The sequence below is a fragment of the Chelonia mydas genome, chromosome 3, assembly GCF_015237465.2.
Source record: "Chelonia mydas isolate rCheMyd1 chromosome 3, rCheMyd1.pri.v2, whole genome shotgun sequence".
NCBI lineage: Eukaryota > Metazoa > Chordata > Testudines > Cheloniidae > Chelonia > Chelonia mydas.
This window is the reverse complement of record NC_057851.1, coordinates 78,907,849-78,920,849: the sequence shown is the minus strand read 5'-3', so window position 1 is coordinate 78,920,849 and position 13,001 is coordinate 78,907,849. Positions and strand designations below refer to the sequence as shown.

At 40.6% G+C, this 13,001-nt stretch overlaps 1 protein-coding gene across 7 annotated transcripts in view; it reads left to right on the top strand.

Annotated features, from left to right (window-relative positions):
• RTN4IP1 (reticulon 4 interacting protein 1) overlaps window positions 1–13,001 on the top strand; it is a 48,341-nt gene that overhangs the window by 14,994 nt on the left and 20,346 nt on the right. For all 7 annotated transcript variants that reach the window (XR_006289529.1, XM_037894567.2, XM_037894565.2 and 4 more), the window contains exons 6-8: window positions 784–920; window positions 2,916–3,099; window positions 5,557–5,649. Coding sequence is in view for 6 of the 7 variants with exons in the window: in XM_037894567.2 (XP_037750495.1) it covers window positions 784–920; window positions 2,916–3,099; window positions 5,557–5,649 (414 nt within the window). In the remaining variant the exon portion in view is untranslated. The remainder of the gene's footprint in view (window positions 1–783; window positions 921–2,915; window positions 3,100–5,556; window positions 5,650–13,001) is intronic.

Here is a 13,001-nt window from a genome sequence, read left to right as displayed (position 1 = left end):
CAAGCTGCATTAGGATGGTCACTGGAATTTAATTAAACACACAAAATAGCATATAAATCTTATTTTTATTAACGAAACAAGTCTTGAATAGAGTTCATGACCTTTTCTGATATATTTACAAAGCTTGAGCTCAAAATTTAGATGTTTTTTCCCCTGATGCTTTCTTTATCTAGAAAAAGAGCCTTTAACTCAGTTTTTGATAGAGGCTTAGGGATTCGGCATATTTGTTTTTTATTTAAATGTTTTAAGAGATCATAATTTTACAACTTAACATATTTTGTATTAAATTCAGATTTTATTTTAAATAAGTTTATTTTTAAAAAGAAAAATGTATTATAATTTAAATAAGAAATTAAAAAATCTGATTCAAAATTAAAAAAAATCATTTATTTTTATCCACCTTGATGGAAGGTTTGGACTTTGTATATTAGCAGCCAAGTGCATACTTAGGTAGTCAGCAGCATCTGAAGAATTAACTGTCCAAATGGCCAACTTTGAAAGGCACAAAGCCTTTTACTTAAGGTAGCTTGGTATCTAAGATCTGTAAGAGGCATCAGAGTAGAAAATTATTATAACTGCATATCCTAAACACCATTTATGGAGTTGTGTGTTAGTGAGTTGCCCTACACAGTAACACAATGCACCTGCTGTACCCCCTCTGTATTGCAGATGTTTATTTGGATTCTGCTGATAATGAGATGTTGGTCTTCTCAGGTATTTTCACTGTTTAAATAATTTTTAAACCTTAGAATTTTTTATGTTTTTTTTTTTTTTTTTTTATAGTTAATGAAAGCTTGGGGTGGTCACGTGACAGCAGTTTGTTCTCAGGATGCCAGTAGCCTGGTGAAAAAGCTTGGAGCAGATGATGTGATTGATTACAAATCTGGAGATGTAGCAGAGCAACTGAAAATGTTACCACTGTATGTACTAATGCAGTTAAATATGTATATAATGCTGTAAGGACATAGGCAGCAGACTCCCTTGCATATACCTTTTGTGTTGCTGGAATCCTAAATTAGTCTGGCAGACTCTCTGCTTCTGGGGTTTTGAGCCTTCCTGTTTGCAAAGCCTTACTTTCTAAAGCAAGCTCCCTGCCCTTCCCCCTTTTGAATGTGGCCTGTGAAGTGAGTATCATAAATACAGACTGCTCTGTAGTATTAAGTCAGAAAAAATAAGATTAAGTCAATGGGGAAGAGCTCTCTCATTTAAAGATATTTGAATGATGATAATGATTTCCACAACTATATCAGCTTCCCTCCAAGGATCTCAAAATGCTTACAAGCATTAATGAAAGACAAGGTGGATGACAGGTTTCAGAGTAACAGCCGTGTTAGTCTGTATTCGCAAAAAGAAAGGAAGAAAGGTGGATGAGGTAATATCTTTCACTGGACCAACATCTGTTGGTGAGAGAGACAAGCTTTCAAGCTATACAGAGCTCTGCTTCAGACTTAACTGTTTCATGCCTCAATTTCCCTTTCTGTAAAATGAACCTTTGGTGTTGGCATATCTCACACAGGATTTGCAAAGCTGAATTCGGTAATGTTTGCAGTGTTGCTGTAGCAGGCCTGAAGAAGAGCTCTAAGCTTGAAAGCTTGTCTCGCTCACCAACCAAAGTTGCTCCAATAAAAGATATTACCTCACCCACTTTGTGTCTGTAATATCTTGAGACCAGCACAGCTGGAACAACATTGGAAACAATGAATTAAGCTTTACAAGTTTGTGTGCGGTAAGTAAGCACTAATAGCTCATTTTACAAAAAGGGAAACTGAGGCATGGAGCAGTTACATGACTAAAGTCTGATAGCAAGTGTGCGGCAGAGCTGGGAATAGACTGAGTTTTTCTGGAAGTCTAGTCCAGCTGTCTCAGATAAATGTATTTGTCTTGAAACATTTGTTATTTATGTTTAAAATGTATCATTCAGAGTTTTCCTTGGAATTAGTTGTTTGGTAGGAATTCTCACCTTAAGGATTTTTTGCTTGTTTTTTCTTAAAGACTTATTCAAATATAAATTGTGATAATTATATTTGAATCTAAATAGTTTGAACTTCAAACTTTCAAGCAAATATTACTTGGGAGAGGAATGCAAAGCTCTAGAATATGGGTGGGTCTACAGTTGCAGCAGTATGTAAAGTACAGACACAGTACGCCCAGCTAGCACGGGTATAAATAGCAGTGTAGATTGTGAGACACTGCTTAGGTGAGTAGAGTGTCCTACACATCTGAACCCTACGTGCACAAGCATTGCTTCTCCTGTCTACGCTGCTATTTTTTGCACTGTAGTGTCCTGCTGTCTCCCCTTTATGGGAGGCTTTTCCCGCCCCAGTGAAGCACTCCAGCAGCTCCTCTGCCTCTCTCCTAACAGAGCCTTTTCCTCACTGCAGTGAAGGGCCCCAGCAGAGGGGAGCTGCTGGAGCCTTTCCCTGCTGCCTCCCTGCTGTCAGAGCCTTTCAGGGCTACATGTAGCTGCACACCATAGTGAGTGTGGACACAGTTTGCCTTTCAGATACCCTAGATGCTGCTGCGTGTGTAGGCCAATGTAACAGTAATAGTGACTCTAAACAATTAGGGTGGTATTCAGTTTAGCTACAGTGAGATTGTTAGTTGGCCCTGAGATCAGTGTGTGATGGTTGTGTCCTGTCTGTAATGAATGACCAGTAATATATAGGTACAATCTCTGTGTACAGTGGGGCTGAGTTATAGTGAACTAGGATTTAGTTGAAAGTCTGGGTCTTCCATGCTACATTCCTGTGCACAGATTGTTTCAATGCCTTGCATCTGCAAATGGACATTTCAGCTATAGTCAATCTCTGCTTAGAATCACCTTTTCCCTGAAATAAACAAGTTAATTACAAGACTGTTGCCCTGTTTCTGTATTTTTTCAGTGCTTTTCAAACACATTTTCCCCCTGTTTCCAGGTTTGATTTCATCCTAGATAATGTTGGTGGACCCACTGAAAAATGGTCTCCAGATTTCCTCAAGAAATGGTCAGGAGCCACATATGTTACTTTGGTAACACCCTTTCTACTGAATGTGGACAGGCTTGGAGTAGCTGATGGCATGCTACAAACAGGAGTCACGATTGGAACCAAAGCTGTAAAGGTACAGTAACAAAATAGATGCTTTAACTCTATGTAATAAGGAGTTTGGATGCAGTCAGTCTCCTGGTACATATGTTTTGGGTTTTTTTGCTTCATTCCTGTGTGCTTAGTTAGGCATGCTCATACTCTCCCAACTGTTTTTTTTCCCTTTTCTTCTGTGGTAAACCCAGGACAAACTACAAAAAAGGGAGGGGTAGTAATTAGTCCCAGGGATTAAAAGGCTTCTCCCTGTCCACTGAGGAGAACCAAGGGGAAATAAATTTCAGATGGAAAAGGGGTTGCTAGGGAGCTAATTAGGTTCAGCTGGCTCCAACTGCTGGAGACCTTTTTAAACCCTCCCTGGCGTGGAAGTGGGGGGTGAGAGAAGCAGGGAAGCTGCCAGTAGGCTAAGGGCAGCAAGACACCGAACCCTTCCAGGAAGGGAGGCTGCACTCCCTCCCCAGAAGGGAAGGAAAGCAAACACAAGGGACTGATCAGGGAAAGGAATAACCGGACCCTCTGCTACCTGTAAGGATTTGCCTTGCCCAAGCCGGTGTCTCCAAGGCTAAAAAAGACTGAGTCTGCTGAGGAGAACAAGGTACTTTGCCACACCTCCACATACAGGGTTGGTGATAGTTGAGTGAGAACCGATATCTGTCTGGCTGATGTGGGAGTTTTTTGGGTGCCTCTGAGTTAAGGTTTTTCATTCTACTTTTTTCATAGTAAGTCCTGTTGATATGTCCACAGTAAATGCAACAGATGAAATCCTGGCCCCACTGAAGTCAATGGGAGTTTTGCTATTGACTTCATTGGGGTCAGGATTTCACCCAACACATTGTTTGTTTGTTTGCTCCAGTGATGCGCTGTCTTCATCCCTAATGGAGAGAATTCCCACAGGACAGCTAAGAAACACTTTTTATTTTCCTTTTTCCTTTCTTCTCTCTTCCGATTCATGTTTCTGAGTGGTGATATTGTTACCCTAATTTTTCTGTCTTCACTTTTTAAATTTCTTTCTGTCTGAAACAGGTGAACTTTTTTTTTTTTTTTAAAGGCTTGTTTTTTCCCTGAGCATGCAATTCTTGCTCTCCAAAGGAGTGCTTTTTCTGCAGTTGTTGTGGTTGCATATTTGAATGAGACCCCAAGTCTAACACTGACACTTTAAAAGGGAGGCCTCCTGTTCATAATGAAGTGAAGTACGAGCCTGGAAAGAAGGCTGTACCCATATTGCTCAGTGCAGCTTTCTGCACGTTTACATGAGAGGCATTTTGTGTCATGTATCACGTTTCAATTATATTTGAAAAATCAAGGCCCTGATTCTGTTCTCAAACCAGATTTCAGTCATTGGAGTTACTCCTGACTTGTATGGTTGAATGTGAGATCTTCCTGAAACTTTAATCAAAATCCCCTTTTTGATTCATCTCTTTCTCCTAGTAAAACTGGTAGGGGTAGGCCCCTATCTGTTTGTCAGTGTCCGCTTTAAAACGCAGCTATCTTCTGAAAAGCTACCTTGTAAAAATGACACCTTCTTTTTCTGCAGATCCTTTAGTTCTGTCTCTGCACGATGTATCCAAGAGTAAAAGCTGGCCTGCAGAATCTATATTACTGGCAGTGAAGTTGAGCTAGAAAAAGCTGACTTTCCTGTCAGAGCCCAGGTTGACCTTGTAGGGCTGCCTATATTTGTGTGTGTGTGTATATAATATAGTTGACTATTTATGTATATTTAACATAATTTATGTATTTTAATGTATAATTTACTATAATATATAATAATAAAATTAATTTAACAGTAGTGAATGACGGATTGACAGCTTCAAAGATGGAAGGTGGCTGGCTCTTCAAGGAGTCTGATGCATAGCAGCAACGTTAGCTTTTTTCACATTGCTCCCCTAGTGTGCCTCAACCCTGCCTCTATGAGTGAGAGAGGGTACAAATAGCTCATTCTTTCTAGGTCTGCTCAGTTCTTAGCCACTGATACTGCCACCGAGTATGCCTGTCAGCTGAGAGCTGGACTGAGACAACCAGCCCACTTCAAATGGGCCACCAACCAGTCATCAGGCAGTAATGATTTTCTGCCATCGCCACCCTGGGCTGGATTTGAACTGATTACATAGAGGTGAAAGGCTCTGACTCCCCAGCAAAATTCAGGATTCATTTTGTTTGTATGTGTGTGTAAACATGTGACTGTTTCTTATACAAGATGTAAACTGTGCAGTCTTGCTTGTCTGGCTGTGAAGATAAGGCTTTTATCGCAACCAGCCAACTCATGCAGTTGGACACTGGATTTCACTCTGATCTTATTGTGACGGCGCAACATCCATGTGCGTACATCTAGTCCATGTACTTCTGTGACGTTTAGACACTAGAAAATATTTCCCACATTTTTCTTAAGATCCTTTGCTAGGCTCTGACTCTCTTGTTTAAATATGCGGTTCATATTTTGAGTTTCTTTGTAACTCTTTGTGTGATCTGTCCATTTCAGCACCTCTGTAAAGGAATCCATTATAGATGGGCATTTTTCACACCGAGTGGCCAATCTTTGGATGAAATAGCAAAACTGGTTGATTCAGGAAAGGTATGTTAGAATCAGTAATTTAACCCACTGTATTATTGCTGAAATAAATGCTTCTTTGCCTTAAAAAGTGTATAATTCACAGTTAAGGAATAAAACATTACAAGCTGCTCAGTGAGAGGGTTAATTGTTGCTCTTCAGCTTTTCCTTCTCACTTAGTTCTTGCCCCAGTGTACAGAATGTAGACATTGGTGTTTCCTACTGTGTTAATAATAGGATTCTCCACTCTTTTCAGACATTAAATTTACTGGGCTACAGGCAAAATGGGCTACTTTTGGCACTGGAAGTGATTGTTTAGCCTGAACTCTGACAATGAAAATGAAAAAAGGGTGTTGGGGTAGTAGGGACACCTGGTTGGTTCTTCAGTCAAAATGAACTTGACTGCTTCTTCTATCCATGTACCCAACCACCCCAAACATCTACAGTGCTAGAATATTTAGTGTATTACAGGTCACGGCTGACAGGCATTGGCAGAGTGGTCTGGAGAATCTTGTATGTATTTTTTTTTCTCTTTTTAGGAGTATAAAATTCAGTGATACTTTAACATAATTTCATCAAGTTCCATTGTCTTTTAAACTGTCATGAAGCTTTCCACAGTGGAATCAGAAAAGGGGCATGATGAGGAAAGTGTACTATTACTTTCCTAATTTTCCCAGGTTTAAGAGCTTGTTACAAGTTGTCTGCAAGAGAGGATGGGGAGGCTCCTCCTGACAGTGTAACTTGTCTCCCCTCCATCCCCCCACGCTGGGAGATGAGGTGCTGTAAGAACTGGCCTTGCCGTATCTGCAGCTTTTGGGGACTCCCCCGCCACATCCCCCCAGTGGGGAAATCTCCAGCAGAGATGCTGTGGACGGTTTCCTAGTGCCTTTGTGCTGCCGAAGCAGAACAAGGAAGAGAAGCTGCCCCTATGCACTGTTGATTCTAGAACATGACTCTCCAGGCCATTTCACACTCCTGGGTCTAAAAGATCGGTCCTCATCTAGAAGTGTGTAGGTTATCAAATTATGTCCCCATTTGGATTTCCTTTCTCTCCACTATATATTTCCCCCTCCCCTTCCAGAAACTGGTATTTTTAGTTTTGTCCTTCTTTTTTCCCAATTCCTGAATGATTTTTAGGCCACTTCATTGCTGCTATTCACCTTTTTAGTGCTGTTGACCAGGCACACAGGATAAGGTGCACTTCCTGTTCTGCCCATATACCCAATACACTTGTATGTCAGCACTTCAAAGAATATTACCTCAGACTGCTGCTACACAGGGGCTGTATTAGTAAATGGGTTGTAGTGTTTTATGACAGCGCTCCTGGCTGCAGCTTCACACCACTTCACTTGGCATTGCATCCAACATTTCAAGCACAATCTGCAGCCTATAAAGAACCCACAGCAGATGCTTCACTTCCTATGATCTTGCATGACCACACTCAACAAATCAAAGTTTAATAAGGAGCAGAAATACCTTGTGTTCCTAGTTACTGCTTGTCCTGACCCTTGGCCAGTCACAGCACGTTTGTGTTCTGTTCCTACCTTATGTTTAAAACAAAAATGCAGAATATGCCCATGAAGGTGTCTTGGGAAATATCTGTTTATGCAGTAGAGAAAAGACTTAATTTGTATTCATCTGCCTAATAATCTGGACAGGGGATGCTAATGCTATTTAAAATGTATGTCGTACATTTAAGGATGTCCTGATGTACCTTTTTATTGTTAGATGGTAGGAGGATAAAGGTGTTTGTTTAGTCTTTTATTCTGTGTCTCTACAAAAACCGGCTGTAGTGTCAAATAATGTTTTATCTACATAGTCATTATGCTAACAGTATTTAACTCATTGCTTTGTAAAATGCAGTATATGAAAAGTATTGTATAAAACCCATATCTGTTCCATTTGGATCTACTTTAATATCATGTAATTCTGTTGTCTGTACACATTGGTTCCCTCAAATTGAGTGATCATCGATTCATTGGGGGAGGAAATGTGAAATGCGGGGGGGTGGGGGAAGGGGATATATATGTCACAAAACATCCCACAACTAAATTATGAATAATATTTGTTTATGGAACTAGTTTATAATAAATGAGCCATATGGGGGCTAGACATGCAGATGCCATTGTCCATTGAAGTCAATGGGGAATTTGGATCAGGTTCTCAGTCAGCATAGGAATATAGGAACGGCAATACTGGGTCAGACCAATAGTCCATCTAGCCAAGTATCCTGTCTTCTGACAGTGGCCAGTGCCTGGTGCATCAGAGGGAATGAACAGAACAGGCAGTCATTGAGTGATCCATCCCCTGTCATCCACTCCCATCTTCTGGCACTCAGACACCCAGAGAATGAGGTTGCATCTTGTTAATAGCCATTCATGGACCTATCCTTCATAGGGGTGAATGCACTTCTGTGTAACCCTGTCCTAGTCTACCCCCCCCCCCCCCCCCGATGCAGGATTTGTTGTGTCTAAACCGGGTGGACAACCTATGGCACACGTGTCAAAGGCAGCACACGAGCTGATTTTCACGCTCCCGGATCCTGGCCACCGGTCCGGGAAGCTCTGCATTTTAATTTAATTTTAAATGAAGCTTCTTAAACATTTTAAAAACCTTATTTACTTTACATACAACAATAGTTTAGTTATATATTATAGACTTATAGTAAGAGACCTTCTAAAAACGTTAAAATGTATTACTGGCTTGCAAAACCTTAAATTAGAGTGAATAAATGAAGACTCGGCACACCACTTCTGAAAGGTTGCCGACCCCTGGTTTAAACCATCCAAGACAGATGGCTATCCAGCCTCCTTTTGAAAGCTTCCAGTGAAGGAGCTTCCACAACCTCCCAAGGCAGTCTGTTCCATGGTCCTACTGTTCTTACAGTTAGGAAGTTTTCTCCTGAGATTTAATCTAAATCTGCTATGTTGTAGTTTGAACCCTCTTGTTCTCTCTTGCCACAAAAAGAGGGCAGGACAACTTTTCTCCATCTTTTTTTATGGCAACCTTTCAAGTATATGAAGACCACTATCATGTCCCCTTTTTAATCTCTTTTCTAAACTAAACATACCCAGTTCCTTCAGCCTTTGCTCATATGGTTTGCGTTCCATCCCTTTGATCATCTTTGTTGCTTGCCTCCGGATCCTTTCCAGTTTCTCTACGTCCTTTCTATACATTGGTGCCAAAATTGGACCCAGAACTCCAGCTGTGGCCTAACCAGAACCGAATAGATGGTACTATCGCCTCCCGTGTCTTGCATGCCATGTCTCTGTTAATGCAACCCAAAATTGTGTTTGCTTTTTTTGCAACAGCATCATGTTGCTGGCTCATGTTGAGCTTGTGATCCACTGCGACTCCCAGATCTTTCTCAGCAGTGCTGCTGCCAAGCCAGTTATCCCCCATTCTATATTTGTGCATTGGGTTTTTCTTCCCTAAGTGTAGCAACTTACATTTATCTATATAGAATTTTATTTTGTTGTCAGGGTACCCAGGACTGTGACTCACCATGTTTCCCCCTGTCTTTGGCATGAGGGAGTCCGGCTTGGACTGGGAATCGGGTCCAGGACACCATGAGCCTGTTAGCCACCCATGCACTTTCCTTTGGACAATGCCTACCCTTACGTTGCCTTGCAGGTTAGCAGTAGGTGCACCCAAGTCCCCGAGTCCCTTTGAAGTGTTCCCCTGTAGTGATCAGCCCCATATCCACTGAACACTCACAGAAATACCAGGTCTGCTGTCCCCAAGGGAACAGTGCACACACCACCGTGTACGATTCACTTCCGGCTCAGCTCTTTGCTTAATACCACAGCACTGAGAGATGTATCTGTAGTGAAACCAAGAATAAGTTTATCATCAGAGATTCAAGAGTCATGTGACAGTAAGAAAATTCAAAACAAATGGTTTACATACAAAACAAAATCATAACACGCTTTCTGGAGACTACACTTAACTTAAATGGCTAATGTCCCATCTAAAGAAGTTTCTCGCCCTGAAAGTCCTATGCAGCATTTCAGCTAAGGCTGGTTGTGATCTCGTTTTCATGCCTGCTTCCTAGATGGAGGATTATGAGGTGTCTTTTTTGCTTCCTAGATTCACTACCAGAGCTTATTGTCTTTGGATAACCACCTCTGATCTATTTTTCCTTTGTGTTCCTTCCTTTTTGGCTTCACATCTCTCTGTTAAATTCTGACATTTTATGGAAATGAGCTTCCATTGTGTTAGCGTTCAATGCTTAATTTATGAGCTGAGAGAGAGACATTTCTTACCTCCTGTTTGGAGGAAAACCTTTGTTTCATCCCTGCCTTGATGCAGATTTTAAAACCATATTTTCAGTATATAAAGATAACTATTGACATAGTATTTGTACATATATTTCACGATGACATTAATGAGCAGTGTGAGCCTGCCTTTTATTTAAGAACACACATGATATTTTTTGGTGAACCACAAAGTACATACCAGAATCAAGATATTCCTGCAACTCTCTTGTCAGTTAGCATTGAGGAATTCATGTGATCACAAACCCCATATTAAAACTGTGCAGAATATTGGGAAATTACAGTCTTATATAATGATCCCATAATGATAGACAAAAGGGACCACTATGATCTGCCTGCCTGGTTACTACAACGTGTGCATACAGCTGGGTATTTAGACACTTAAATATCCCCTTGTTTGTGCAAGAGGTATCTATGCTGAAAATGTAGCACTGTTTAAGGTAATTGTTGTTATTTCAATATGAGGGGTTACATTCCAAGTACCTTTGATTGTTTCAGTATTGTTATATTTAACATAGAAGAAGAAAAATGTGTGTGAATTACCAGTATGAAATTAGTCCCAGTGTGAAAATAGTAAGGTGTGTTTATCTTAAAACAAAACACTTCACTCTCCCCACATGCCCTTCTCCCCGGGAAGCCATGCAGTGTTTTTATGTGAATGTTGTTAAATTCATAATGGAGATCACTCATTCAAATAACTATGCTGATTTGAACAGATGTTACATATTTCAGCCTCTAGATAGCCAGTTGTACATCTGTTTCTAACTGTGTGTCTGTGTGTGGTGTATTGGCCCTCTATGCATAGTTTGAAGTTAGTAGAAAATAGCATACCGCACACAGAGCATATTATTTTCAAATGCCTTTATTATTTATATACTACACAATTCTAACATGTCTGTCACTTGTCCTGATGTTGATGGGCTATACACGTGCCAAGTTTGAATGCTATTTCTAAGTAAGTTTGAGCCATCAGTGTCACAAAAGTGATTTAATATCCTTAAATTACTTAAAAATGATCAGAGTTTTCCCAAACTTTTCAAATAATTCCTCTCTGTGCTGAGAATAAGCTTCAGAAGCATATCTCAGTTTGCATCTATAGTGTGTTGTTTAATAAATAAAACATCTGTTTCAAAAGGCATTCTCAAAATAAACAGCACCTTGCCCCCTCAGGCAAAATCCTTGGAAAAGGAAGGAGATTTGCCTCTTAAAGCTGCAGTTCTCAACCATTCTGTCGGGGACCGATGAATTTTCATATGACTGAATCTATCTCTCAAAGGATTTATTATAACGATTACTAACCTACTTACTGGTATTACTGTAATGTCTAGGATCTCTAGTCATGGACCAGGACCCGGAGAGGGTGTCAGGATACATCGTTGCTATTCCTGGCTGTGGGACATTATACAAATCACTTAACCAATTTGTGCCTCAGTTTCTCCATCTGAAAAATAAGGATAGTGATACCTATCCACTTTGGTAAAATGCTTTGAGATCTCCTGATGGAAAAATGTAATATAATTTCCTATTATTATTGCCAGCCTTTAGAATTGAAGAGGCAAATTACAGATCAATATTGTAATCAAACCTGACACCCCTCAGATTGTCTGCCTGTTCAGATATCCAGTCTGTCCTTCTGCCAGTTTTCTTGCTGCACCATTTGTGGAGGTAACCGCAGTCTTTTGATTGAATGTGTTCACTGTGCATGTTGTTTATTTATTTGCTCCCCACCCCTCTTATTAGGGATCTGCAGGTAACATCCCCTTCATTCCTGCTACATATTGCTGTAGATGTCTTCTCTGCTATAGCATCTTGGATCCCAAACGACTCTACAAATTCAGTATCTTTTTGGATGTGGACCGCACCAGCGATTTAGGCCTTTGTCCCATCATGGCCAGATTGGTGCAATGTGCTCTGCAGGGTCTACACCTAACACTATCTAGAAACTTCAGCTAGTAACAAAGGTGTTCTGCTCATTTATTTAATGGGATCCTTGCTTGGAACAGATAACCGTGCTCCATAGTCTGCACTGATGTTTTTAGTTTCTGCGTGCAGTCCAAGGTTTTAACTTACAAAATTCTTATGATTTTGTTCCCATGCCTCCCAGGATTTGTCTTCACTTTAGAGTTAACTGAGGTGATTGTCACCCAGATCTGAACATGCTGGTTAGCCTAGGCTGGCTCTGAGCAGCTGCCCTACAAAGTGACATTTGAGTTGCTATGTCCACACTGCTGCACTCATCTGTGTATCTTCTAGGGCTTCTGGGGACATATCCCATGGTTCTCAGTGCTGCAGTATGCTGAGCCACTATGATTCTTTCCTAGTGAATTGCGGGTGTACTTGTCTGTCCTTCTTGACACATGGGGAATTGTGGCACGGCATTGGAGGACTATCGGCACTTGAGTGGTTTAACTTGTGTCCTCAATGCAAAGTGGATGGTTTACCAGCCAGATTTTGGCTTTAGCTTACATCCCCAGATTAGTGGTTGCTTCATCCAAAGCTAACTGAACTAAGGTCAGAGGTTTTTGCATGTGGAAGGAAGAGGGGTTTGAGACAATACTTGGATAAGAGCCCACATTGACTCTGCCGTTAAGAAGTATCTGCAGAGTCCATCCCTCTCCACAGTAAGATCAGTTGGAAAGCTTGACCCCACCCTGTCTAGCTTTGTATGTTTAGATGTTCTCAGTGGAGATGCCTTGACTTTAATTAGTTTTTCGTGATGGTTGGCTGGAGCCTGAGGTATTGATTTTTGAGAGATGTTGCAAAGACTTTCTGTTAAATAACCCATCTTTGTAGGGTTTTTTGTTTTGTTTTGAGAGAGAGAGAACTCTAGAGCTGCATGTAGCTAAGGCTATATAAAATGCTGTGAATTCTGTTTTTTATTAAAACTCATCTGTTCCTCTCTTCTCAGATAGTATAGCTTACTCATGGTGATCATAAAAATTCTTCAGTGCTTACATTAATACAGTTTCCATAAGGAAAGCTAACTCAAAATGTACACTCTTCACACGGGTGTTGGGCTTTATTTGAATATTCAGATTCACATAAATCATGATTAGACCTGCAACAGTGTAAGCAGATACCAGACACTTACTCAAATGT